Genomic DNA, 25,000 nt, shown 5'->3' on the forward strand with positions numbered 1-25,000 from the left:
AGCCTGGTGGTTAGAGTGGAGAGACGGCAGGTAGCCTAGTGGTTAGAGTGGAGGGGCGGCAGGTAGTCTAGTGGTTAGAGTGGAGGGGAGGCAGGTAGCCTAGTGGTTAGAGTGGAGGGGCGGCAGGTAGCCTAGTGGTTAGAGTGGAGGGGAGGCAGGTAGTCTAGTGGTTAGAGTGGAGGGGAGGCAGGTAGTCTAGTGGTTAGAGTGGAGGGGCGGCAGGTAGCCTAGTGGTTAGAGTGTAGGGGAGGCAGGTAGCCTAGTGGTTAGAGTGGAGGGGCGGCAGGTAGCCTAGTGGTTAGAGTGGAGGGGCGGCAGGTAGCCTAGTGGTTAGAGTGGAGGGGAGGCAGGTAGCCTAGTGGTTAGAGTGGAGAGACGGCAGGTAGTCTAGTGGTTAGAGTGGAGGGGTGGCAGGTAGCCTAGTGGTTAGAGTGGAGGGGAGGCAGGTAGCCTAGTGGTTAGAGTGGAGGGGAGGCAGGTAGCCTAGTGGTTAGAGTGGAGGGACGGCAGGGTAGCCTAGTGGTTAGAGTGGAGGGGAGGCAGGGTAGTCTAGTGGTTAGAGTGGAGGGGAGGCAGGGTAGTCTAGTGGTTAGAGTGGAGGGGTGGCAGGTAGCCTAGTGGTTAGAGTGGAGGGGAGGCAGGTAGCCTAGTGGTTAGAGTGGAGGGACGGCAGGTAGCCTAGTGGTTAGAGTGGAGAGACGGCAGGTAGCCTAGTGGTTAGAGTGGAGGGGAGGCAGGTAGCCTAGTGGTTAGAGTGGAGGGGAGGCAGGTAGCCTAGTGGTTAGAGTGGAAGGTAGCCTAGTGGTTAGAGTGGAGGGGAGGCAGGGTAGCCTAGTGGTTAGAGTGGAGGGGAGGCAGGTAGCCTAGTGGTTAGAGTGGAGGGGCGGCAGGTAGCCTAGTGGTTAGAGTGGAGGGGAGGCAGGTAGCCTAGTGGTTAGAGTGGAGGGGTGGCAGCGTAGCCTAGTGGTTAGAGTGGAGGGGCGGCAGGTAGTCTAGTGGTTAGAGTGGAGGGGAGGCAGGTAGCCTAGTGGTTAGAGTGGAGGGGCGGCAGCGTAGCCTAGTGGTTAGAGTGGAGGGGCGGCAGGTAGTCTAGTGGTTAGAGTGGAGGGGCGGCAGGGTAGCCTAGTGGTTAGAGTGGAGGGGCGGCAGGTAGCCTAGTGGTTAGAGTGGAGAGACGGCAGGTAGTCTAGTGGTTAGAGTGGAGGGGTGGCAGGTAGCCTAGTGGTTAGAGTGGAGAGACGGCAGGTAGCCTAGTGGTTAGAGTGGAGGGGAGGCAGGTAGCCTAGTGGTAAGAGTGGAGGGGCGGCAGGTAGCCTAGTGGTTAGAGTGGAGGGGAGGCAGGTAGCCTAGTGGTTAGAGTGGAGGGGAGGCAGGTAGCCTAGTGGTTAGAGTGGAGAGACGGCAGGTAGCCTAGTGGTAAGAGTGGAGGGGCGGCAGGTAGCCTAGTGGTTAGAGTGGAGGGGAGGCAGGTAGCCTAGTGGTTAGAGTGGAGAGACGGCAGGTAGCCTAGTGGTAAGAGTGGAGGGGCGGCAGGTAGCCTAGTGGTTAGAGTGGAGGGGAGGCAGGTAGCCTAGTGGTTAGAGTGTAGGGGAGGCAGGGTAGCCTAGTGGTTAGAGTGGAGGGGAGGCAGGTAGCCTAGTGGTTAGAGTGGAGAGACGGCAGGTAGTCTAGTGGTTAGAGTGGAGGGGTGGCAGGTAGCCTAGTGGTTAGAGTGGAGGGGAGGCAGGTAGCCTAGTGGTTAGAGTGGAGGGGTGGCAGGTAGTCTAGTGGTTAGAGTGGAGGGGAGGCAGGGTAGCCTAGTGGTTAGAGTGGAGAGACGGCAGGTAGCCTAGTGGTAAGAGTGGAGGGGCGGCAGGTAGCCTAGTGGTTAGAGTGGAGGGGAGGCAGGTAGCCTAGTGGTTAGAGTGGAGAGACGGCAGGTAGCCTAGTGGTTAGAGTGGAGGGGAGGCAGGTAGCCTAGTGGTTAGAGTGGAGGGGTGGCAGGTAGTCTAGTGGTTAGAGTGGAGGGGAGGCAGGGTAGCCTAGTGGTTAGAGTGGAGGGGTGGCAGGTAGCCTAGTGGTTAGAGTGGAGGGGAGGCAGGTAGCCTAGTGGTTAGAGTGGAGGGGCGGCAGGTAGCCTAGTGGTTAGAGTGGAGGGGCGGCAGGTAGCCTAGTGGTTAGAGTGGAGGGGAGGCAGGGTAGCCTAGTGGTTAGAGTGGAGGGGCGGCAGCGTAGCCTAGTGGTTAGAGTGGAGGGGCGGCAGGTAGTCTAGTGGTTAGAGTGGAGGGGAGGCAGGGTAGCCTGGTGGTTAGAGTGGAGGGGCGGCAGGTAGCCTAGTGGTTAGAGTGGAGGGGTGGCAGGTAGTCTAGTGGTTAGAGTGGAGGGGCGGCAGGTAGCCTAGTGGTTAGAGTGGAGGGGCGGCAGGTAGCCTAGTGGTTAGAGTGGAGAGGCGGCAGGTAGCCTAGTGGTTAGACTGGAGGGGAGGCAGGGTAGCCTAGTGGTTAGAGTGGAGGGGCGGCAGGTAGCCTAGTGGTTAGAGTGGAGGGGAGGCAGGGTAGCCTAGTGGTTAGAGTGGAGGGGCGGCAGGTAGCCTAGTGGTTAGAGTGGAGGGGCGGCAGGTAGCCTAGTGGTTAGAGTGTAGAGGAGGTAGGTAGCCTAGTGGTTAGAGTGTAGGGGCGGCAGGTAGCCTAGTGGTTAGAGTGGAGGGGCGGCAGGATAGCCTAGTGGTTAGAGTGGAGGGGCGGCAGGTAGCCTAGTGGTTAGAGTGGAGGGGCGGCAGGTAGCCTAGTGGTTAGAGTGGAGGGGCGGCAGGTAGCCTAGTGGTTAGAGTGGAGGGGTGGCAGGTAGCCTAGTGGTTAGAGTGGAGGGGAGGCAGGTAGCCTAGTGGTTAGAGTGGCGGGGCGGCAGGGTAGCCTAGTGGTTAGAGTGGAGGGGGGGGCAGGGTAGCCTAGTGGTTAGAGTGGAGGGGCGGCAAGGTAGCCTAGTGGTTAGAGTGGAGGCAGGTAGCCTAGTGGTTAGAGTGGAGGCAGGTAGCCTAGTGGTTAGAGTGGAGGGGGCGGCATGGTAGCCTAGTGGTTAGAGTGTAGGGGGGGCAGGTAGCCTAGTGGTTAGAGTGGAGGGGCGGCAGGTAGCCTAGTGGTTAGAGTGGAGGGGCGGCAGGTAGCCTAGTGGTTAGAGTGGAGGGGCGGCAGGTAGCCTAGTGGTTAGAGTGGAGGGGAGGCAGGGTAGCCTAGTGGTTAGAGTGGAGGGGCGGCAGGGTAGCCTAGTGGTTAGAGTGGAGGGGCGGCAGGTAGCCTAGGGGTTAGAGTGGAGGAGCGGCAGGTAGCCTAGTGGTTAGAGTGGAGGGGAGGCAGGTAGCCTAGTGGTTAGAGTGGAGGGGCGGCAGGTAGCCTAGTGGTTAGAGTGGAGGGGCGGCAGGTAGCCTAGTGGTTAGAGTGGAGGGGCGGCAGGTAGCCTAGTGGTTAGAGTGGAGGGGCGGCAGGTAGCCTAGTGGTTAGAGTGGAGGGGCGGCAGGTAGCCTAGTGGTTAGAGTGGAGGGGTGGCAGGTAGCCTAGTGGTTAGAGTGGAGGGCCAGCAGGTAGCCTAGTGGTTAGAGTGGAGGGCCAGCAGCGTAGCCTAGTGGTTAGAGTGGAGGGGTGGCAGGTAGCCTAGTGGTTAGAGTGGAGGGGAGGCAGGTAGCCTAGTGGTTAGAGTGGAGGGGCGGCAGGTAGCCTAGTGGTTAGAGTGGAGGGGCGGCAGGTAGCCTAGTGGTTAGAGTGGAGGGGCGGCAGGTAGCCTAGTGGTTAGAGTGGAGGGGCGGCAGGGTAGCCTAGTGGTTAGAGCGTTGGACTAGTAACCGAAAGGTTGCAAGATTGAATCCCCGAGCTGACAAGGTCAAAATCTGTCGTTCTGCCCCTGAACAAGGCAGTTAAACCCACTGTTCCCCGGTAGGCCGTCATTGTTAATAAGAATTTGTTCTTAACGGACTTGCCTGGTTAAATATATATATTTTTTTAAATAAAACAAAAAAAAATAGCAGGAATAAACAGAACCAGCAGGTTCCTGTGATTCTAATAATTGGACTCACAGACATGGAGCTCTGTGTGGTACCGTTGGTAACTTTCAGCTACTTCAAGGATCTCTTTACTATGCTCCGTTCATCTTTCCCTCGATCCTGACTAGTCTCCCAGTCCCTGCCACTGAAAAACATCCCCACAGCTTGATGCTGCCACCACCATGCTTCACCGTAGAGATGGTGCCAGGTTTCCTCCAGACGTGACACTTGGCATTCAGGCCAAAGAGTTCAATCTTGGTTTCATCAGACCAGAGAATCTTGTTTCTCATGGTCTGAGTCCTTTAGGTGCCTTTTGGAAAACTCCAAGCGGGCTGTCATGTGCCTTTTAGTGAGGAGTGGCTTCCGTCTGGCCACTCTACCATAAAGGCCTGATTGGTGGAGTGCTACAGAGATGGTTGTCCTTCTGGAAGGTTCTCCCATCTCCACAGAGGAACTCTAGAGGTCTGTCAAAGTGACCATCGAGTTCTTGTTCACCTCCCTGACCAAGGCCCTTCTCCCCTGATTGCTCAGTTTGGCCGGGCGGCCAGCTCTAGGAAGAGTCTTGGTGGTTCCACACTTCTTCCATTTAAGAATGATGGAGGCCACTGTGTTCTTGGGGACCTTCAATGCTGCAGAAATGTTTTGGTACCCTTCCCCAGATCTGTGCCTCGACACAATCCTGTCTCTGAGCTCTTGGGACAATTCCTTCAACCTCATGACTTGGTTTTTGCTCTGACGTGCACTGTCAACTGTGGGACCTTAATATAGACAGGTGTGTGCCTTTCCAAATCATGTCCAATCAATTGAATTTACCACAGGTGGACTCTAATCAAGTTGTAGAAACATCTCAAGGATGATCAATGGAAACAGGAAGCACCTGAACTCAATTTCGAGTCTCATAGCAAAGGGTCTGAATACTAATGTAAATAAGGTATTTCTGTTTTATTTTTATTTTGAATGAATTTGCACAAATTTATTCAAACCGGTTTTCATTACGGGGTATTGTGTGTAGATTGATGAGGGGGAAAAAATTTATTTAAGCAATTTTAGAATAAGGCTGTAACGTAACAAAATGTAGAAAAAGTCAAGAGGTCTGAATACTTTCTGAACGCACCGTATATAGCTGGCAAACATTAGTAGTGAATTTCATACAAGTAACTTGATCACCTCACTTAAGTTCCGTTGCGGGAGTGACTCACTTTAAAAAGATCCCGTTTTGCTTTTTTTGTGCTTCGTTGTAAACAAACACACGTGACTGGCTCAAACAGGGCTCCCGAGCGGGCTCCAGAGGCGTCACTACAGACCCTGGTTCGAATCCAGGCCGCATCACATCCAGCCGCGATCGGGAGTCCCACAGGGCGGCGCACAATTGGCCCAGCGTCGTCCGGGTTTGGCCGGGGTAGGCCGTCATTATAAATAAGAATTTTTTTCTTAACTGACTTGACTATGTAGTATAGTAAATGAATCACACACAGAGAGAGAGAGAGACAGAGAAAAGGCTTGGTGGCTTCTGGACAGGAAATGGAATTATGGTATCGCTACTTACATTCTTGCCCTTGTCCTGCAACAGTTTGAGGTTGAATTTACACTGTTCCAGCTCCTCGTTGATGGAGCGCTTCTCCTGCTCGGTCCTCTCATAACGCTGCCGCAGGTCACACAGCAACGTCTGGGTGTCCTCATACTGGGGTTGGAGAGAGAGAGAGAGAGAGAGAGATTCAACGTCTGAGTGTCCTCATACTGGGGTTGGAGAGAGAGAGAGAGAGAGAGAGATTCAACGTCTGAGTGTCCTCATACTGGGGGTGGAGAGAGAGAGAGAGAGAGATTCAAGGTCTGGGTGTCCTCATACTGGGGGTGGAGAGAGAGAGAGAGAGAGAGAGATTCAAGGTCTGGGTGTCCTCATACTGGGGGTGGAGAGAGAGAGAGAGAGAGATTCAAGGTCTGAGTGTCCTCATACTGGGGTTGGAGAGAGAGAGAGAGAGAGATTCAAGGTCTGGGTGTCCTCATACTGGGGTTGGAGAGAGAGAGAGAGAGAGATTCAAGGTCTGAGTGTCCTCATACTGGGGGTGGAGAGAGAGAGAGAGAGAGAGAGATTCAAGGTCTGGGTGTCCTCATACTGGGGGTGGAGAGAGAGAGAGAGAGAGATTCAAGGTCTGAGTGTCCTCATACTGGGGTTGGAGAGAGAGAGAGAGAGAGAGAGAGAGAGAGATTCAAGGTCTGAGTGTCCTCATACTGGGGTTGGAGAGAGAGAGAGAGAGAGAGATTCAAGGTCTGGGTGTCCTCATACTGGGGTTGGAGAGAGAGAGAGAGAGAGATTCAAGGTCTGAGTGTCCTCATACTGGGGGTGGAGAGAGAGAGAGAGAGAGATTCAAGGTCTGGGTGTCCTCATACTGGGGGTGGAGAGAGAGAGAGAGAGAGAGAGAGAGAGAGAGAGAGAGAGAGAGAGATTCAACGTCTGAGTGTCCTCATACTGGGGGTGGAGAGAGAGAGAGAGAGATTCAACGTCTGGGTGTCCTCATACTGGGGTTGGAGAGAGAGAGAGAGAGAGAGAGATTCAACGTCTGGGTGTCCTCATACTGGGGGTGGAGAGAGAGAGAGAGAGAGATTCAACGTCTGGGTGTCCTCATACTGGGGTTGGAGAGAGAGAGAGAGAGATTCAACGTCTGGGTGTCCTCATACTGGGGGTGGAGAGAGAGAGAGAGAGATTCAACGTCTGGGTGTCCTCATACTGGGGGTGGAGAGAGAGAGAGAGAGAGATTCAACGTCTGGGTGTCCTCATACTGGGGGTGGAGAGGGACAGATCCTGGGATAGCTGGTACCTGGGATAGCTGGGATAGCTGGTACCTGGGATAGCTGGTACCTGGGATAGCTGGTACCTGGGATAGCTGTGTGTGGCTGGTACCTGGGATAGCTGGTACCTGGGATAGCTGGTACCTGGGATAGCTGGTACCTGGGATAGCTGGTACCTGGGATAGCTGGTACCTGGGATAGCTGGTACCTGGGATAGCTGGTACCTGGGATAGCTGTGTGTGGCTGGTACCTGGGATAGCTGGTACCTGGGATAGCTGGTACCTGGGATAGCTGGTACCTGGGATAGCTGGGATAGCTGGTACCTGGGATAGCTGGTACCTGGGCCAGCTGTGACTGCAGTATGTGAACCATATCATACCTCTTTCTGCAGGCTCTGTGTCCAGCTAGCAGCCTGGGCCAGCTGTGTCTGCAGTACGTTAGCGTCCAGGAGGTGTTGGTCCTGCAGTGAACCCAGTCTACTCTGCATCTCTCCCTGGGACTTCTCCAGTAACTGAAGACTTCTGTTCAGACTGGCAGTCTGCTCCCTGGAACTGAGGAGAGGGAGGACAGGGGGGAGGTGGTCAGCAGATGGATAGATCGTTATGGAATAATAAAGGGTTAGTCTGTTGTAGGTGTGTACTGCAGCTCTCAACATTTCAACTGCTTTCTCTCCCTCCATCCCTCTTATTCCCTCCTCTCTCCCCCCTCCATCCCTCTTATTCCCTCCTCTCTCCCCCCTCCATCCCTCTTATTCCCTCCTCTCCCCCCCCTCCATCCCTCTTATTCCCTCTCCTCTCTCCCCCCTCCATCTCTCTTATTCCCTCCTCCTCTCTCCCCCCTCCATCCCTCTTATTCCCTCCTCTCTCCCCCCTCCATCCCTCTTATTCCCTCCTCTCCCCCCCCTCCATCTCTCTTATTCCCTCCTCTCTCCCCCCTCCATCCCTCTTATTCCCTCCTCTCTCCCCCCTCCATCCCTCTTATTCCCTCCTCTCTCCCCCCTCCATCCCTCTTATTCCCTCCTCTCCCCCCCCTCCATCCCTCTTATTCCCTCCTCTCTCCCCCCTCCATCCCTCTTATTCCCTCCTCTCTCCCCCCTCCATCCCTCTTATTCCCTCCTCTCTCCCCCCTCCATCCCTCTTATTCCCTCCTCTCTCCCCCCTCCATCCCTCTTATTCCCTCCTCTCTCCCCCCTCCCTCCCTCTTATTCCCTCCTCTCTCCCCCCTCCATCCCTCTTATTCCCTCCTCTCTCCCCCCTCCATCCCTCTTATTCCCTCCTCTCTCCCCCCTCCATCCCTCTTATTCCCTCCTCTCTCCCCCCTCCATCCCTCTTATTCCCTCCTCTCTCCCCCCTCCATCCCTCTTATTCCCTCCTCTCTCCCCCCTCCATCCCTCTTATTCCCTCCTCTCTCCCCCCTCCATCCCTCTTATTCCCTCCTCTCTCCCCCCTCCATCCCTCTTATTCCCTCCTCTCTCCCCCCTCCATCCCTCTTATTCCCTCCTCTCTCCCCCCTCCATCCCTCTTATTCCCTCCTCTCTCCCCCCTCCATCCCTCTTATTCCCTCCTCTCTCCCCCCTCCATCCCTCTTATTCCCTCCTCTCTCCCCCCTCCATCCCTCTTATTCCCTCCTCTCTCCCCCCTCCATCCCTCTTATTCCCTCCTCTCTCCCCCCTCCATCCCTCTTATTCCCTCCTCTCTCCCCCCTCCATCCCTCTTATTCCCTCCTCTCTCCCCCCTCCATCCCTCTTATTCCCTCCTCTCTCCCCCCTCCATCCCTCTTATTCCCTCCTCTCTCCCCCCTCCATCCCTCTTATTCCCTCCTCTCTCCCCCCTCCATCCCTCTTATCCCTCTCTCTCCCCCCTCCATCCCTCTTATTCCCTCCTCTCTCCCCCCTCCATCCCTCTTATCCCTCCTCTCCCCCCTCCATCCCTCTTATCCCCCCTCCCTCCTCTCATCCCCCCTCCATCCCTCTCCCCCCTCCATCCCTCTTATCCCTCCTCTCTCCCCCCTCCATCCCTCTTATTCCCCCCTCCATCTCTCTTATTCCCTCCTCTCTCCCCCCTCCCTCCTCTCTCCCCCCTCCATCCCTCTTATTCCCTCCTCTCTCCCCCCTCCATCTCTCTTATTCCCTGCTCTCTCCCCCCCCTCTCTCCCTCCTCTCTCCCCCCTCCATCCCTCTTATCCCCTCCTCCCTCCATCTCTCTTATTCCCTCCTCTCTCCCCCCTCCATCCCTCTTATTCCCTGCTCTCTCCCCCCTCCATCCCTCTTATCCCCTCCCCCCTCCATCCCTCTTATTCCCTCCTCTCTCCCCCTCTTATTCCCTCCTCTCTCCCCCCTCCATCCCTCTTATCCCCTCCCCCTCCATCCCTCTTATTCCCTCCTCTCTCCCCCCTCCATCCCTCTTATTCCCTCCTCTCTCCCCCCTCCATCCCTCTTATTCCCTCCTCTCTCCCCCCTCCATCCCTCTTATTCCCTCCTCTCTCCCCCCTCCCTCCTCTCTCCCCCCTCCATCCCTCTTATTCCCTCCTCTCTCTCCTCCATCTCTCTTATTCTTACCTAATAGAGGGATGGAACCTGACAGGTTACCCACCCACCCAGAGAGCAGAGACTTGGGGACTGACAGAGAGCTGCTGCAGCTCAGCGTGAGGAGGTCTGAAACGGTAACCCTGCTGCAGCTCAGCGTGAGGAGGTCTGAAACGGTAACCCTGCTGCAGCTCAGCGTGAGGAGGTCTGAAACGGTAACCCTGCTGCAGCTCAGCGTGAGGAGGTCTGAAACGGTAACCCTGCTGCAGCTCAGCGTGAGGAGGTCTGAAACGGTAACCCTGCTGCAGCTCAGCGTGAGGAGGTCTGAAACGGTAACCCTGCTGCAGCTCAGCGTGAGGAGGTCTGAAACGGTAACCCTGCTGCAGCTCAGCGTGAGGAGGTCTGAAACGGTAACCCTGCTGCAGCTCAGCGTGAGGAGGTCTGAAACGGTAACCCTGCTGCAGCTCAGCGTGAGGAGGTCTGAAACGGTAACCCTTCCACTCAGACTCCTCCTTTGACAATACATCTAGAAGTGGAACAGTCTTACTTTAGTTGGAGACTAGCGTTTCCTAAAATGTCCCTACCATTATATACGCAAGATGGGCTTCCTCGCTTAGTTCAGTTAGAGAGGGGGATTCGCACCCCACCTGGCCTAGCTAGAGGAAGAGACCCAGTCTGCAGTAAGCCTGGTCTGCAGTAAGCCGGGTCTGCAGTAAGCCGGGTCTGCAGTAAGCCGGGTCTGCAGTAAGCCGGGTCTGCAGTAAGCCTGATCTGCAGTAAGCCGGGTCTGCAGTAAGCCGGGGTCTGCAGTAAGCCGGGTCTGCAGTAAACCGGGTCTGCAGTAAACCGGGTCTGCAGTAAACCGGGTCTGCAGTAAACAAAAAGCAACACTTGGCAGACCTTACCACTGTCACTTCTGGATCGCATTGCTCTGTGACCTCAACCCGACACCTGACATATTTGTTGGTTTAACGGATAACGTGCCCCCCCCCCCCCCCCCCAATCTGCTGTGTCTGCAGTGTGTAGACCCACCTGTCCAGGTCAGTCTCCAGATTGTGTAGTCTGTCCACCAGGTTAGTCTTCTCAGAACGGAGACACTCACACTCCTGCTGCAGACTGGAACAGCCCTTCTGAAGACGCTCCAACTCCCCTACAGAAACAGATGGTCATTACTATAGCAGTCCTTCTGAATTCAAAACACGGGCAACTTTTACGCTGCAAGGATGTGATCACAAAGGACAACAACAACAACAAAAATGGGGATTTTGGCTGGTTTTCAATTCAATATGATGGGAGGATAACGTAAGGAATTGATCAGGAAAACCCATCTGGTTCTGCTATTGGAAAGGTTAGCATAGTACCTTGTAGCTCGAGGGCTCTCTGCTGGTGCAGGCTCTGCTATTGGAAAGGTTAGCGGTTAGCATAGTACCTTGTAGCTCGAGGGCTCTCTGCTGGTGCAGGCTCTGCTATTGGAAAGGTTAGCGGTTAGCATAGTACCTTGTAGCTCGAGGGCTCTCTGCTGGTGCAGGCTCTGCTATTGGAAAGGTTAGCGGTTAGCGGTTAGCATAGTACCTTGTAGCTCGAGGGCTCTCTGCTGGTGCAGGCTCTGCTATTGGAAAGGTTAGCGGTTAGCATAGTACCTTGTAGCTCGAGGGCTCTCTGCTGGTGCAGGCTCTGCTGTTGGAAAGGTTAGCGGTTAGCATAGTACCTTGTAGCTCGAGGGCTCTCTGCTGGTGCAGGCTCTGCTATTGGAAAGGTTAGCGGTTAGCATAGTACCTTGTAGCTCGAGGGCTCTCTGCTGGTGCAGGCTCTGCTATTGGAAAGGTTAGCGGTTAGCATAGTACCTTGTAGCTCGAGGGCTCTCTGCTGGTGCAGGCTCTGCTATTGGAAAGGTTAGCGGTTAGCATAGTACCTTGTAGCTCGAGGGCTCTCTGCTGGTGCAGGCTCTGCTATTGGAAAGGTTAGCGGTTAGCATAGTACCTTGTAGCTCGAGGGCTCTCTGCTGGTGCAGGCTCTGCTGTTGGAAAGGTTAGCGGTTAGCATAGTACCTTGTAGCTCGAGGGCTCTCTGCTGGTGCAGGCTCTGCTATTGGAAAGGTTAGCGGTTAGCATAGTACCTTGTAGCTCGAGGGCTCTCTGCTGGTGCAGGCTCTGCTGTTGGAAAGGTTAGCGGTTAGCATAGTACCTTGTAGCTCGAGGGCTCTCTGCTGGTGCAGGCTCTGCTGTTGGAAAGGTTAGCGGTTAGCATAGTACCTTGTAGCTCGAGGGCTCTCTGCTGGTGCAGGCTCTGCTATTGGAAAGGTTAGCGGTTAGCATAGTACCTTGTAGCTCGAGGGCTCTCTGCTGGTGCAGGCTCTGCTATTGGAAAGGTTAGCGGTTAGCATAGTACCTTGTAGCTCGAGGGCTCTCTGCTGGTGCAGGCTCTGCTATTGGAAAGGTTAGCGGTTAGCATAGTACCTTGTAGCTCGAGGGCTCTCTGCTGGTGCAGGCTCTGCTATTGGAAAGGTTAGCGGTTAGCATAGTACCTTGTAGCTCGAGGGCTCTCTGCTGGTGCAGGCTCTGCTATTGGAAAGGTTAGCGGTTAGCATAGTACCTTGTAGCTCGAGGGCTCTCTGCTGGTGCAGGCTCTGCTATTGGAAAGGTTAGCGGTTAGCATAGTACCTTGTAGCTCGAGGGCTCTCTGCTGGTGCAGGCTCTGCTATTGGAAAGGTTAGCGGTTAGCATAGTACCTTGTAGCTCGAGGGCTCTCTGCTGGTGCAGGCTCTGCTGTTGGAAGGTGGCCTGCAGGGAGTTGATCTCCTGTTCGTATTTGGACGCAGCCTGACGCCACTTCTCCAGCTCGGCCGTGACACCTCCCAGGTCCCTCTGCAGGGCGGCGATGTCTCGCTCCCTCTCGGCCGTGGCGGCCTCCATGGCGTGGTGGAGAACGAGCACCTCCTCCTGAGCCGAGTACAGCTCCTCTTGTGTGCTGCTGATGCTGCTCTCTCTTCGCTCCTTCAGCTCCTCCATGTCTACCGCTAGCTTCCCCAACTGACCTGGAAACAGATGGTATATACTTTCATATACACTATATAATATAGAACATCTCTTCCCTCAACTGACCTGGAAACAATCGTGTAATGTAGACAATAATATATATAGGGGCTGTAAGACGCGGGTTGCCATGGACACAAGCTTGCTGGTTTGATTCCCACCCCAAAGCAGAGCTGCCCTAATAAATATATGGAATAAGAAACTCAGAGCTGCCCTAAAGGGATGGGGTTGCATTTAGGTACATCTGTTTGTTACTGTACGCACTGTGTAGTAATGTATCTGGATAGTACAGCAATGTAATGTATGGTATAGTAATGTATAGTAATGTAAGGTATAGTAATGTAAGGTATAGTAATGTAATGTATGGTATAGTAATGTATGGTATAGTAATGTATGGTATAGTAATGTAATGTATAGTAATGTAATGTATAGTAATGTAATGTATGGTATAGTAATGTAATGTATAGTAATGTAATGTATAGTAATGTAATGTATGGTATAGTAATGTAATGTATGGTATAGTAATGTATAGTAATGTAATGTATGGTATAGTAATGTATAGCAATGTAGTGTATAGTAATGTAATGTATAGTAATGTAATGTATGGTATAGTAATGTAATGTATGGTATAGTAAAGTATGGCGTCGTAATGTATGGTATAGTAATGTATGGTATAGTAATGTAATGTATAGTAATGTAATGTATGGTATAGTAATGTATAGTAATGTAATGTATGGTATAGTAATGTAATGTATAGTAATGTAATGTATAGTAATGTAATGTATGGTATAGTAATGTATGGTATAGTAATGTAATGTATAGTAATGTAATGTATGGTATAGTAATGTATGGTATAGTAATGTATAGCAATGTATAGTAATGTAATGTATAGTAATGTAATGTATAGTAATGTAATGTATGGTATAGTAATGTAATGTATGGTATAGTAAAGTATGGCGTCGTAATGTATGGTATAGTAATGTATGGTATTGTAATGTAATGTATAGTAATGTAATGTATAGTAATGTAATGTATGGTATAGTAATGTATAGTAATGTAATGTATGGTATAGTAATGTATGGTATAGTAATGTAATGTATAGTAATGTAATGTATGGTATAGTAATGTAATGTATAGTAATGTAATGTATAGTAATGTAATGTATGGTATAGTAATGTATGGTATAGTAATGTAATGTATAGTAATGTAATGTATGCTATAGTAATGGTAATGTGTGGTATAGTAATGTATGCTATAAGGTATGCTATAGTAATGTATGGCATAGTAATGTATGGCATAGTAAAGTATGGTATTGTAATGTGTGGTATAGTAATGCAATGTATGGTATAGTAATGTACGGCATAGTAATGTAAAGTATGGTATTGTAATGTATAGTAATGTGTGGTATAGTATTGTAATGTGGTATAGTAATGTAAAGTATGGTATAGTATTGCAATGCATAGTAATGTAATGTAATGTATGGCATGGTATAGTAATATAAGATATAGTAATGCAATGTATGGTATAGTAATGTAATGTATGATACAGCATAATAATGTATGTTATAGTAACGTAATGTATGATAATGTATTGTAATGTGTAGTATATGGTATGTTATAGTAATGTAATGCATAGCATATTGTATTGTAATGTGTAGTATATGGTATGTTATAGTAATGTAATGCATGGCATATTGTATTGTAATGTGTAGTATATGGTATGTTATAGTAATGTAATGCATGGCATATTGTATTGTAATGTGTAGTATATGGTATGTTATAGTAATGTAATGCATAGCATATTGTATGTTATAGTAATGTAATGCATAGCATATTGTATTGTAATGTGTAGTATATGGTATGTTATAGTAATGTAATGCATAGCATATTGTATTGTAATGTGTAGTATATGGTATGTTATAGTAATGTAATGCATGGCATATTGTATTGTAATGTGTAGTATATGGTATGTTATAGTAATGTAATGCATGGCATATTGTATTGTAATGTGTAGTATATGGTATGTTATAGTAATGTAATGCATAGCATATTGTATTGTAATGTGTAGTATATGGTATGTTATAGTAATGTAATGCATAGCATATTGTATTGTAATGTGTAGTATATGGTATGTTATAGTAATGTAATGCATGGCATATTGTATTGTAATGTGTAGTATATGGTATGTTATAGTAATGTAATGCATGGCATATTGTATTGTAATGTGTAGTATATGGTATGTTATAGTAATGTAATGCATAGCATATTGTATTGTAATGTGTAGTATATGGTATGTTATAGTAATGTAATGCATGGCATATTGTATTGTAATGTGTAGTATATGGTATGTTATAGTAATGTAATGCATAGCATATTGTATTGTAATGTGTAGTATATGGTATGTTATAGTAATGTAATGCATGGCATATTGTATTGTAATGTGTAGTATATGGTATGTTATAGTAATGTAATGCATGGCATATTGTATTGTAATGTGTAGTATATGGTATGTTATAGTAATGTAATGTATAGCATATTGTATTGTAATGTGTAGTATATGGTATGTTATAGTAATGTAATGCATAGCATATTGTATTGTAATGTGTAGTATATGGTATGTTATAGTAATGTAATGCATAGCATATTGTATTGTAATGTGTAGTATATGGTATGTTATAGTAATGTAATGCATAGCATATTGTATTGTAATGTGTAGTATATGGTATGTTATAGTAATGTAATGCATGGCATATTGTATTGTAATGTGTAGTATATGGTATGTTATAGTAATGTAATGCATGGCATATTGTATTGTAATGTGTAGTATATGGTATGTAATGTATGGCATATTGTGACGGCCCTGAATGTTTCTGAACCGTCTCAGTGCTTCTCCTTCCAATAGGGCGCTTCCCCTTTAATTCCCAATTAAATAGTGCTTCTCCTTCCAATAGGGCGCTTCCCCTTTAATTCCCAATTTAAATAGCCAGCATCAGCTGCGCAAAAGTGGGGTTGTGATGGAGACGTGAATGAGGATGTGGTCAACCCTCTAGTTCTGAAGCGTCTCTCTTCCGTTTGTTGTGTTGCATTTAAAAGTGTGCTTTGTGTAGCCTAATAGCAAGTTTACCCAGGACCGGATCCACTCTTTGCGTCCGTGGACGACACATCTCCGTTGTTCCCCGCTGGTTATCTGTCGGCGGATTGGCTTGTCTGACTGACTGACTACAACCTTTTTGTATACGGTATTTCATTTGTTTTGGTGTGATGTATACCGTGATGATTTATGTGGTCAGTTGTTGAGGACGTATTAAGATGCGATACGCTTTATAGTTGTGTGGTAAGATATTTGTTATTTTGATTGTATGATTGACACTGGGGTTTACGCTACACTGGTATGAACGGACAAACATTGCGTGACAAAGGTCACTTGAGTTCCCTGAACTTGTTTACCGGGCTGGACTCTTTTTAGGCCCGAGGTACAGGACCATTTCTGGAGGAACCAGAGCTGTTTAAAGCTCATTATTGTTATATTGTTGTGTGTGTGATATCATTTATGTTGTTAATACAATCCACGCAAAAGAATACAGTTGTTTTCTAAGTTCTTTTCAATGTTTTAAGGGTTTATGAAAAGTGAATTTCCATCCTGTCTTTTACATGAGTCCTTTGTATTGGTGTAGACTTGACGGACCAGATGGGACTAATTTCCTCCCAAACCAAAAGGAGAAACCAATATTTTCTCTGGTAGGCACAACATACCTGGCACCCCTATAAAACGATAACCTCAAGTCAAAACCGTTACAATATGGGATTGTGGGTTGAGTCACTGACGTGGTCTTCCTGTCTGGGTTGGCGCCCCCCCCTTGGGTTGTGCCGTGGCGGAGATCTTTGTGGGCTATACTCGGCCTTGTCTTAGGACGGTAAGTTGGTGGTTGGAGATATCCCTCTAGTGGTGTGGGGGCTGTGCTTTGGCAAAGTGGGTGGGGTTATATCCTGCCTGTTTGGCCCTGTCCGGGGGTATCATCGGATGGGGCCACAGTGTCTCCTGATCCCTCCTGTCTCAGCCTCCAGTATTTATGCTGCAGTAGTTTGTGTCGGGGGGCTAGGGTCAGTCTGTTATATCTGGAGTATTTCTCCTGTCTTATCCGGTGTCCTGTGTGAATTTAAGTATGCTCTCTCTAATTCTCTCTTTCTTTATCTCTCTCTATCTCGGAGGACCTGAGCCCTAGGACCATGCCTCAGGACTACCTGGCATGATGACTCCTTGCTGTCCCCAGTCCACCTGGCCGTGCTGCTGCTCCAGTTTCAACTGTTATGCCTGCGGTTATGGAACCCTGACCTGTTCACCGGACGTGCTACCTGTCCCAGACCTGCTGTTTTCAACTCTCTAGAGACAGCAGGAGCGGTAGAGATACTCTCAAAGATCGGCTATGAAAAAGCCAACTGACACTTACTCTTAAGGTACTGACTTGTTGCACCCTCGACAACCACTGATTATTATTATCTGTAATGTATGGTATATGGAATGGTAATGTAATGCATAGCATATAGTAATGTAATGCATAGCATATGGTAATGTAATGTATGGTAATGTAATGCATAGCATATAGTAATGTAATGTATAGTAATGTAATGTATAGCATATGGTAATGTAATGTATAGTAATGTAATGTATGGTAATGTAATGTATAGCATATAGTAATGTAATGTATGGTAATGTAATGCATAGCATATAGTAATGTAATGTATGGTAATGTATATGGTATTGTAATGTATGGTATGCGAAATGGTAATATAATGTATTGTATATGGTAATGTAATGCTAATGTCTGTTATATGGTATAAGAGCATCTGCTAAATGACTTAAATGTAAATGTAATACTCTACTGATCTGTACTATACTCTACTGATCTGTACTATACTCCCTCTGTAGGTAGTGGATCTGTACTATACTCCCTCTGTAGGTAGTGGATCTGTACTATACTCCCTCTGTAGGTAGTGATCTGTACTATACTCTACTGATCTGTACTATACTCTACTGATCTGTACTATACTCCCTCTGTAGGTAGTGGATCTGTACTATACTCCCTCTGTAGGTAGTGGATCTGTACTATACTCCCTCTGTAGGTAGTGATCTGTACTATACTCCCTCAGTAGGTAGTGATCTGTACTATACTCTACTGATCTGTACTATACTCCCTCTGTAGGTAGTGATCTGTACTATACTCTACTGATCTGTACTATACTCCCTCTGTAGGTAGTGATCTGTACTATACTCTACTGATCTGTACTATACTCCCTCTGTAGGTAGTGATCTGTACTATACTCTACTGATCTGTACTATACTCCCTCTGTAGGTAGTGATCTCTACTATACTCTACTGATCTGTACTATACTCCCTCTGTAGGTAGTGATCTGTACTATACTCTACTGATCTGTACTATACTCCCTCTGTAGGTAGTGATCTGTACTATACTCCCTCTGTAGGTAGTGATCTGTACTATACTCCCTCTGTAGGTAGTGATCTGTACTATACTCCCTCTGTAGGTAGTGATCTGTACTATACTCTACTGATCTGTACTATACTCACTCTGTAGGTAGTGATCTGTACTATACTCTACTGATCTGTACTATACTCTACTGATCTGTACTATACTCCCTCTGTAGGTAGTGGATCTGTACTATACTCTACTGATCTGTACTATACTCTACTGATCTGTACTATACTCCCTCTGTAGGTAGTGATCTGTACTATACTCCCTCTGTAGGTAGTGATCTGTACTATACTCTACTGATCTGTACTATACTCCCTCTGTAGGTAGTGATCTGTACTATACTCTACTGATCTGTACTATACTCACTCTGTAGGTAGTGATCTGTACTATACTCTACTGATCTGTACTATACTCTACTGATCTGTACTATACTCCCTCTGTAGGTAGTGATCTGTACTATACTCCCTCTGTAGGTAGTGATCTGTACTATACTCTACTGATCTGTACTATACTCCCTCTGTAGGTAGTGATCTGTACTATACTCTACTGATCTGTACTATACTCCCTCTGTAGGTAGTGATCTGTACTATACTCTACTGATCTGTACTATACTCCCTCTGTAGGTAGTGATCTCTACTATACTCTACTGATCTGTACTATACTCCCTCTGTAGGTAGTGATCTGTACTATACTCTACTGATCTGTACTATACTCCCTCTGTAGGTAGTGATCTGTACTATACTCCCTCTGTAGGTAGTGATCTGTACTATACTCCCTCTGTAGGTAGTGATCTGTACTATACTCCCTCTGTAGGTAGTGATCTGTACTATACTCTACTGATCTGTACTATACTCACTCTGTAGGTAGTGATCTGTACTATACTCTACTGATCTGTACTATACTCTACTGATCTGTACTATACTCCCTCTGTAGGTAGTGGATCTGTACTATACTCTACTGATCTGTACTATACTCTACTGATCTGTACTATACTCCCTCTGTAGGTAGTGATCTGTACTATACTCCCTCTGTAGGTAGTGATCTGTACTATACTCTACTGATCTGTACTATACTCCCTCTGTAGGTAGTGATCTGTACTATACTCTACTGATCTGTACTATACTCACTCTGTAGGTAGTGATCTGTACTATACTCTACTGATCTGTACTATACTCTACTGATCTGTACTATACTCCCTCTGTAGGTAGTGATCTGTACTATACTCCCTCTGTAGGTAGTGATCTGTACTATACTCTACTGATCTGTACTATACTCCCTCTGTAGGTAGTGATCTGTACTATACTCTACTGATCTGTACTATACTCACTCTGTAGGTAGTGATCTGTACTATACTCACTCTGTAGGTAGTGGATCTGCTTGGCTGACTCCTCAGTCTGCTGCCTGTTGCTCCTCCTCTCCTCTTCCAGTAAGGCCTGGAGCTCCAGACACTTCTGCTTGCCTGTGTTGGCCAACTCCTGGGCCTCCAGCAGAGCTCTATGGAGGTGGTTAATCACCTGCTCTTTGTCCCCGGGCTCCAGGTTGGCCCGACTGAGCTCGTCTGGAGAGAGGAGTGGACAGAGGGGACAGTTAGACAGGGACACACAGGGGACAGTTAGACAGGGACACACAGGGGACAGTTAGACAGGGACACACAGGGGACAACACAGAGTAAGACACCAACCCGGGCTCCAGGTTGGCCCGACTGAGCTCGTCTGGAGAGAGGAGTGGACACATGGGACAGTTAGACAGGGACACAGAGGGGACAGTTAGACAGGGACACACAGGGGACAGTTAGACAGGGACACACAGGGGACAACACAGAGTAAGACACCAACCCGGGCTCCAGGTTGGCCCGACTGAGCTCGTCTGGAGAGAGGACTGACAAGATAGTTAGATATAGGGACAGACTGTGGACACACAGAGTTTGTATAGTGTGTAACTCAGTCAATCTTAAGGTGAATGTATTTAGTTTCAAGACGCTGAATGGTTCCATTAAAAATCAGCCTTGCGGGTGGCTGGGAGGGGGGGGGCTGCGGGCGGCTGGGGGGGCTGGGAGGGGGGGGCTGCGGGTGGCTGGGAGGGGGGGCTGCGGGCGGCTGGGGGGGGGGGGCTGCGGGCGGCTGGGGGGGTCCGTGCTATGCCGCTGCTTATAACTATAAGAAATCTAAGACGTTTCAAATAAATAAAATCCAGCTCAGGGATCCAGCTATACATTTGGTTTGCTAACATGCTAACATGCTAGCTAAGTGGCTAAATGTCAAGATCAAACTTCTTGGTTACAGCAGAGACATTCAATCCCTTTCCTGGATCAAGATAACTGTTGAAATAGTGCCCCCTGTGGGCACATTCGGTAATAATAATATCTGCAGGAACTGTTGTGTAGCAAAAATCACCCAAAATAACCAATTTAAGCTAAACGCTTCGGTAAGAGGAGGTCAATGTCTGTAATGTTTTGGGTTTATCATCCCAGCAACCCTAAAGATGAAATTACACAAGTCCCCTGGAGTAAAGACGTCACTCTAACCCTTCATCCACATCTCCCACTTACCACAGCAGGAGAATAACACACTGAGTCATGGAGTCATGGAGTAGAGAGTGATGCAGTCATGGAGTTAGGGAGTAATGGAGTAGGGAGTCAGGGAGTAATGGAGTAGGGAGTCATGGAGTAGGGAGTCATGGAGTAGGGAGTCATGGAGTAGGGAGTCATGGAGTCAGGGAGTCATGGAGTAGGGAGTCATGGAGTAGGGAGTCATGGAGTAGGGAGTCATGGAGTAGGGAGTCATGGAGTAGGGAGTCATGGAGTAGGGAGTCATGGAGTAGGGAGTCATGGAGTAGGGAGTCATGGAGTAGGGAGTCAGGGAGTAATGGAGTAGGGAGTCATGGAGTAGGGAGTCAGGGAGTCATGGAGTCAGGGAGTAATGGAATAATGTGTGAAGGTCCTTTGGGATGATGTGGTCTGGGGAGGGGGGGGGGGGGGGGGGGGGGGTGGGCAACCATCTCACTCCTCCACTCACATCACACACCAGATGTTTAAACACTGATGTCACGATGCTGTTTATATCCGCTGATGTTTCCATTAAAACCAGAGGGGTGAAGGCGCTGACGTCATCGCCTGTCAACTCCCGGTGGCGCGCGAAACCCGGGGGAACTATTTCAATTTGAAGGGCGACCATATTGCTGAACGGCACCACGGAAAAATCTCAAAAAAGGATCACGTTTTCCTCCTGGCTGAGAGTTTAATGGAGCTGCCATCTTGTGTCATGACATGTACTAGTCAGAATGCATCACTAATAAAACTTTGTAGCAAACTTTAAAATAATTCACCGTAGGGGATACAACTTGATCATAATAAAGACATTTTAGAGGCCAAAAGTGTCAAGTTTGGCCGTTCTGGAGATTGTAATGGACATTTTCTAGGGCAGACCAGGGCTTTTGGCACCACGAGGTTGCTATACAGCAGCCAAATCAGCAAAGCTTGTGACTTCACCCTCCAGACTGGTGTGTGTCGAATGGTGACCAAGGAGAGGATTTACTTTACAGTGACTAACACACATGGCCTTTACATATCTATGATGAAATGAGACAAATCTACCCCTCCCTATCTCCCTTCCTTCCTTCCTCTGTCCCTCTCGCTTCCTCTCTCCAACCCTTCCTTCCTCCCTCCCTCTTTCTCTCCAAACCTCTCTCTAACCCTCCCTCTCTCAACCCTTCCTCCCTCCCTCCCCTCTCCAACCCTCCCTCTAGGATTGATTAAGTTGAAATATTCTTCCATGTGTCATGTGTCCCATAAATAAATACAGGATTAAGTGGATGACGTCAAACAGTACCAACCAACCAACTTTTATCACTGTCTCAACAGTTCCCTCTAGTGGGGGTTCAGTCACACCATGACCTTAACACACTACTCCCCCCGTTTCTATCTGATAGGAGTGGGACCCGGTGTGGTCTAGGAGTGGGACCCGGTGTGGTTTAGGAGTGGGACCCGGTGTGGTCTAGGAGTGGGACCCGGTGTGGTCTAGGAGTGGAACCCGGTGTGGTCTAGGAGTGGAACCCGGTGTGGTCTAGGAGTGGGACCCGGTGTGGTTTAGGAGTGGGACCCGGTGTGGTCTAGGAGTGGGACCCGGTGTGGTCTAGGAGTGGAACCCGGTGTGGTCTAGGAGTGGGACCCGGTGTGGTTTAGGAGTGGAACCCGGTGTGGTCAAATCAAAATCAAATTTTATTAGTCACACACATATTTAGCAGATGTTATTGCGGGTGTAGTAAATTGCTTGTGTTCCTAGCTCCAACAGTGCAGTAGTATCTAACAAGTCACAACAATACACACAAATCTAAAAGTAAAAGAATGGAATTAAGAAATATATAAATATTAGATTGAGCAATGTCGGAGTGTCATTGACTAAAATACAGTAGAATAGAATACAGTATATACATATGAGATGAGTAAAGCAGTATGTAAACATTAAAGTGACCAGTGATTCCATGTCTATGTATATGGGGCAGCAGCCTCTAAGGTGCAGGGTTGAGTAACTGGGTGGTAGCTGCCTAGTCATGGCTATTAAACAGTCTGATGGCCTTGAGATAGAAGCTGTTTTTCAGTCTCTCGGTCCCAGCTTTGATGCACCTGTACTGACCTCACCTTCTGGATGATAGCGGGGTGAACAGGCATTGGCTCGGGTGGTTGCTGTCCTTGATGATCTTTTTGGCCTTCCTGTGACATCGGGTGCTGTAGGTGTCCTGGAGGGCAGGTACTTTGCCCCCGGTGATGCGTTGTGCAGGCCGCACCACCCTCTGGAGAGCCTTGGGGTTGAGGGCGGTGCAGTTGCCGTACCAGGCGGTGATACAGCACGACAGGATGCTCTCAATTGTGCATCTGTACAAGTTTGTCAGGGTTTTTGGTAACAAACCAAATTTCTTCAGCCTCCTAAGGTTCTTCACCACACTCTGTGTGTGTGGGTGGACAATTTCAGATGGTCAGTGATGTGTACGCAGAGGAGCTTGAAGCTTTCCACCTTCTCCACTGCGGTCCCGTCGATGTGGATATGGGGGTGTTCTCTCTCTCCTGTTTCCTGTTCATGATCAGCTCCTTTGTTTTGTTGACGTTGAGTGACAGGTTATTTTCCTGCCACCACACTCTGAGGGCCCTCACTTCCTCCCTGTAGGCTGTCTCGTCGTTGTTGGTAATCAAGCCTGCTACTGTTGTGTCGTCTGCACAGTCATGGGTGAACAGGGAGTACAGGAGGGGGCTCAGCATGCACCCTTGTGGGGCCCCAGTGTTGAGTATGAGTGGAGGTTCAGACCCAGGGCCCGAGCTTAATGATGAGCTTGGAAGGTACTATGGTGTTGAATGCTGAGCTATAGTCAATTAATAGCATTCTTAAATAGGTATTCCTCTTGTCCATATGGGACAGGGCAGTGTGCGTCGTCTGTGGATCTCTTGGGGCACTATGCAAATTGGAGTGGGTCTGGGGTGGCAGGTAAGGTGGAGGTGATATGATCCTCGACTAGTCTCTCAAAGCACTTCATGATGACAGGAGTGAGTGCTACGGGGCGATAGTCATTTAGTTCAGTTACCTTTGCTTTCTTGGGTACAGGAACAATGGTGGCCATCTTGAATGAAGTCGGGACAACAGACTGGAGTAGGGAGCGATTGACTATGTCCGTAAACACACCAGGACGCGGCTCGGGATGCCGTCTGGGCCGGCAGCCTTGCGAGGGTTAACACGCTTAAATGTCTTACGTCGGCCACGGAGCAGGAATGCCAACAGTCCTTGGTAGCGGGTCGTGTCGGTGGCACTGCGTTATCATCAAAGCGGGCGAAGAAGGTGTTTAGCTTGTCCGGAGGCAAGACGTCGGTGTTCGCGATGCGACTGATTTTCCCTTCGTAATCCATGATTGTCTATAGACCCTACCACATACGTCTAGTGTCTGAGCCTTTGAATTGCGACTCCACTTTGTCTCAGTACTGACGTTCTGCCTGTTGGGATTTCCTTACGGATGGAATAACTACACTGTTTATATTTCGGCCATATTCCCAGTCACGTTGTCATGGTTAAACGCGGTGCTTTGAGCTTTCAGTGTTGCGCGAATGCCGCCACCTATCCACGGTTTCTGGTCTGTCAGTCTGTCTCTCATAATTGAAAGCAGTTGAGATATACAATGAATCTGAAAGCAGTAGAGTTGGCAGACTAACTGAACACTAAAACAGTCCTCGAATGGAAACAGAGGCCAAGGTTAAACCCTGCCATTAAAAGACAGACTTATCAACATGGTGTTGATAACACGATTCTGATGAAGTCATCAGTTAACCTTGGTGGTGGTAGTAGACAGACTAAAACAACGATTTCAGATAAAAGCAGGTGTTCAGTGTGATGATGAATGTAATGACCGACCTGACAGACCGTCGGGGATATTACAGAGAAAATTACAGAGGAATCACAGTAAACACAGTCACAGAGTCACACACACACACACACACACAGTGTCACAGAGTCACACATACACACAGTGTCACAGAGTCACACACACACACAGTGTCACAGAGTCACACACACACACACACACACACTGCTATCGGCAAAAGTATTCAGACTCCTTGACTTTTTCCACATTTTGTTACGTTACAGCCTTATTCTAAAACTTATATTTTTTGCCCCTCAATCTACACACAATACCCCACAATGACAAAGCAAAAACATATTTACATTAGTATTCAGACCTTTTGCTATGAGACTCGAAACTGAGCTCAGGTGTATCATGTTTCCATTGATCATGCTTGAGATGTTTCTACAACTTGATTGGAGTCCACCTGTGGTAAATTCAATTGATTGGACATGATTTGGAAAGAGACACACCTGTCTATATAAGGTTCCATAGTTGACAGTGCATGTCAGAGCAAAAACCAAGCCATGAGGTCAAAGGAATTGTCTATACAGTTTTGAGACAGGATTGTGTCGAGGCACAGATCTGGGGAAGGGTACCAACACATTTATGCAGCATTGAAAGTCCCCAAAAACACAGTGATCTCCATAATTCTTAACTTCAAGTTTGGAACCACCAAGACTCTTCCTAGAGCTGGCCGCCCGGCCAAACTGAGCAATAGGGGGAGAAGGGCCTTGGTCTGGGAGGTGACCAAGAAGCCAATGGTCACTCTGACAGAG

The 25,000-nt window shown here is 48.5% G+C and overlaps 1 protein-coding gene across 13 annotated transcripts in view; it reads right to left on the bottom strand.

The window, feature by feature from the left end:
• slmapa (sarcolemma associated protein a) overlaps nt 1–25,000 on the bottom strand; it is a 163,170-nt gene that overhangs the window by 15,560 nt on the left and 122,610 nt on the right. For all 13 annotated transcript variants that reach the window (XM_082967751.1, XM_045705714.2, XM_082967755.1 and 10 more), the window contains 5 exons: nt 19,201–19,401; nt 12,052–12,357; nt 10,356–10,473; nt 7,179–7,350; nt 5,559–5,693 (listed from right to left, as the gene is read on the bottom strand). In XM_082967751.1, the coding sequence (XP_082823877.1) occupies nt 5,559–5,693; nt 7,179–7,350; nt 10,356–10,473; nt 12,052–12,357; nt 19,201–19,401 (932 nt within the window). The remainder of the gene's footprint in view (nt 1–5,558; nt 5,694–7,178; nt 7,351–10,355; nt 10,474–12,051; nt 12,358–19,200; nt 19,402–25,000) is intronic.

Source organism: Salmo salar, chromosome 22, assembly GCF_965601325.2.
Source record: "Salmo salar chromosome 22, fSalSal1, whole genome shotgun sequence".
NCBI classification, from domain to species: Eukaryota; Metazoa; Chordata; class Actinopteri; order Salmoniformes; family Salmonidae; genus Salmo; species Salmo salar.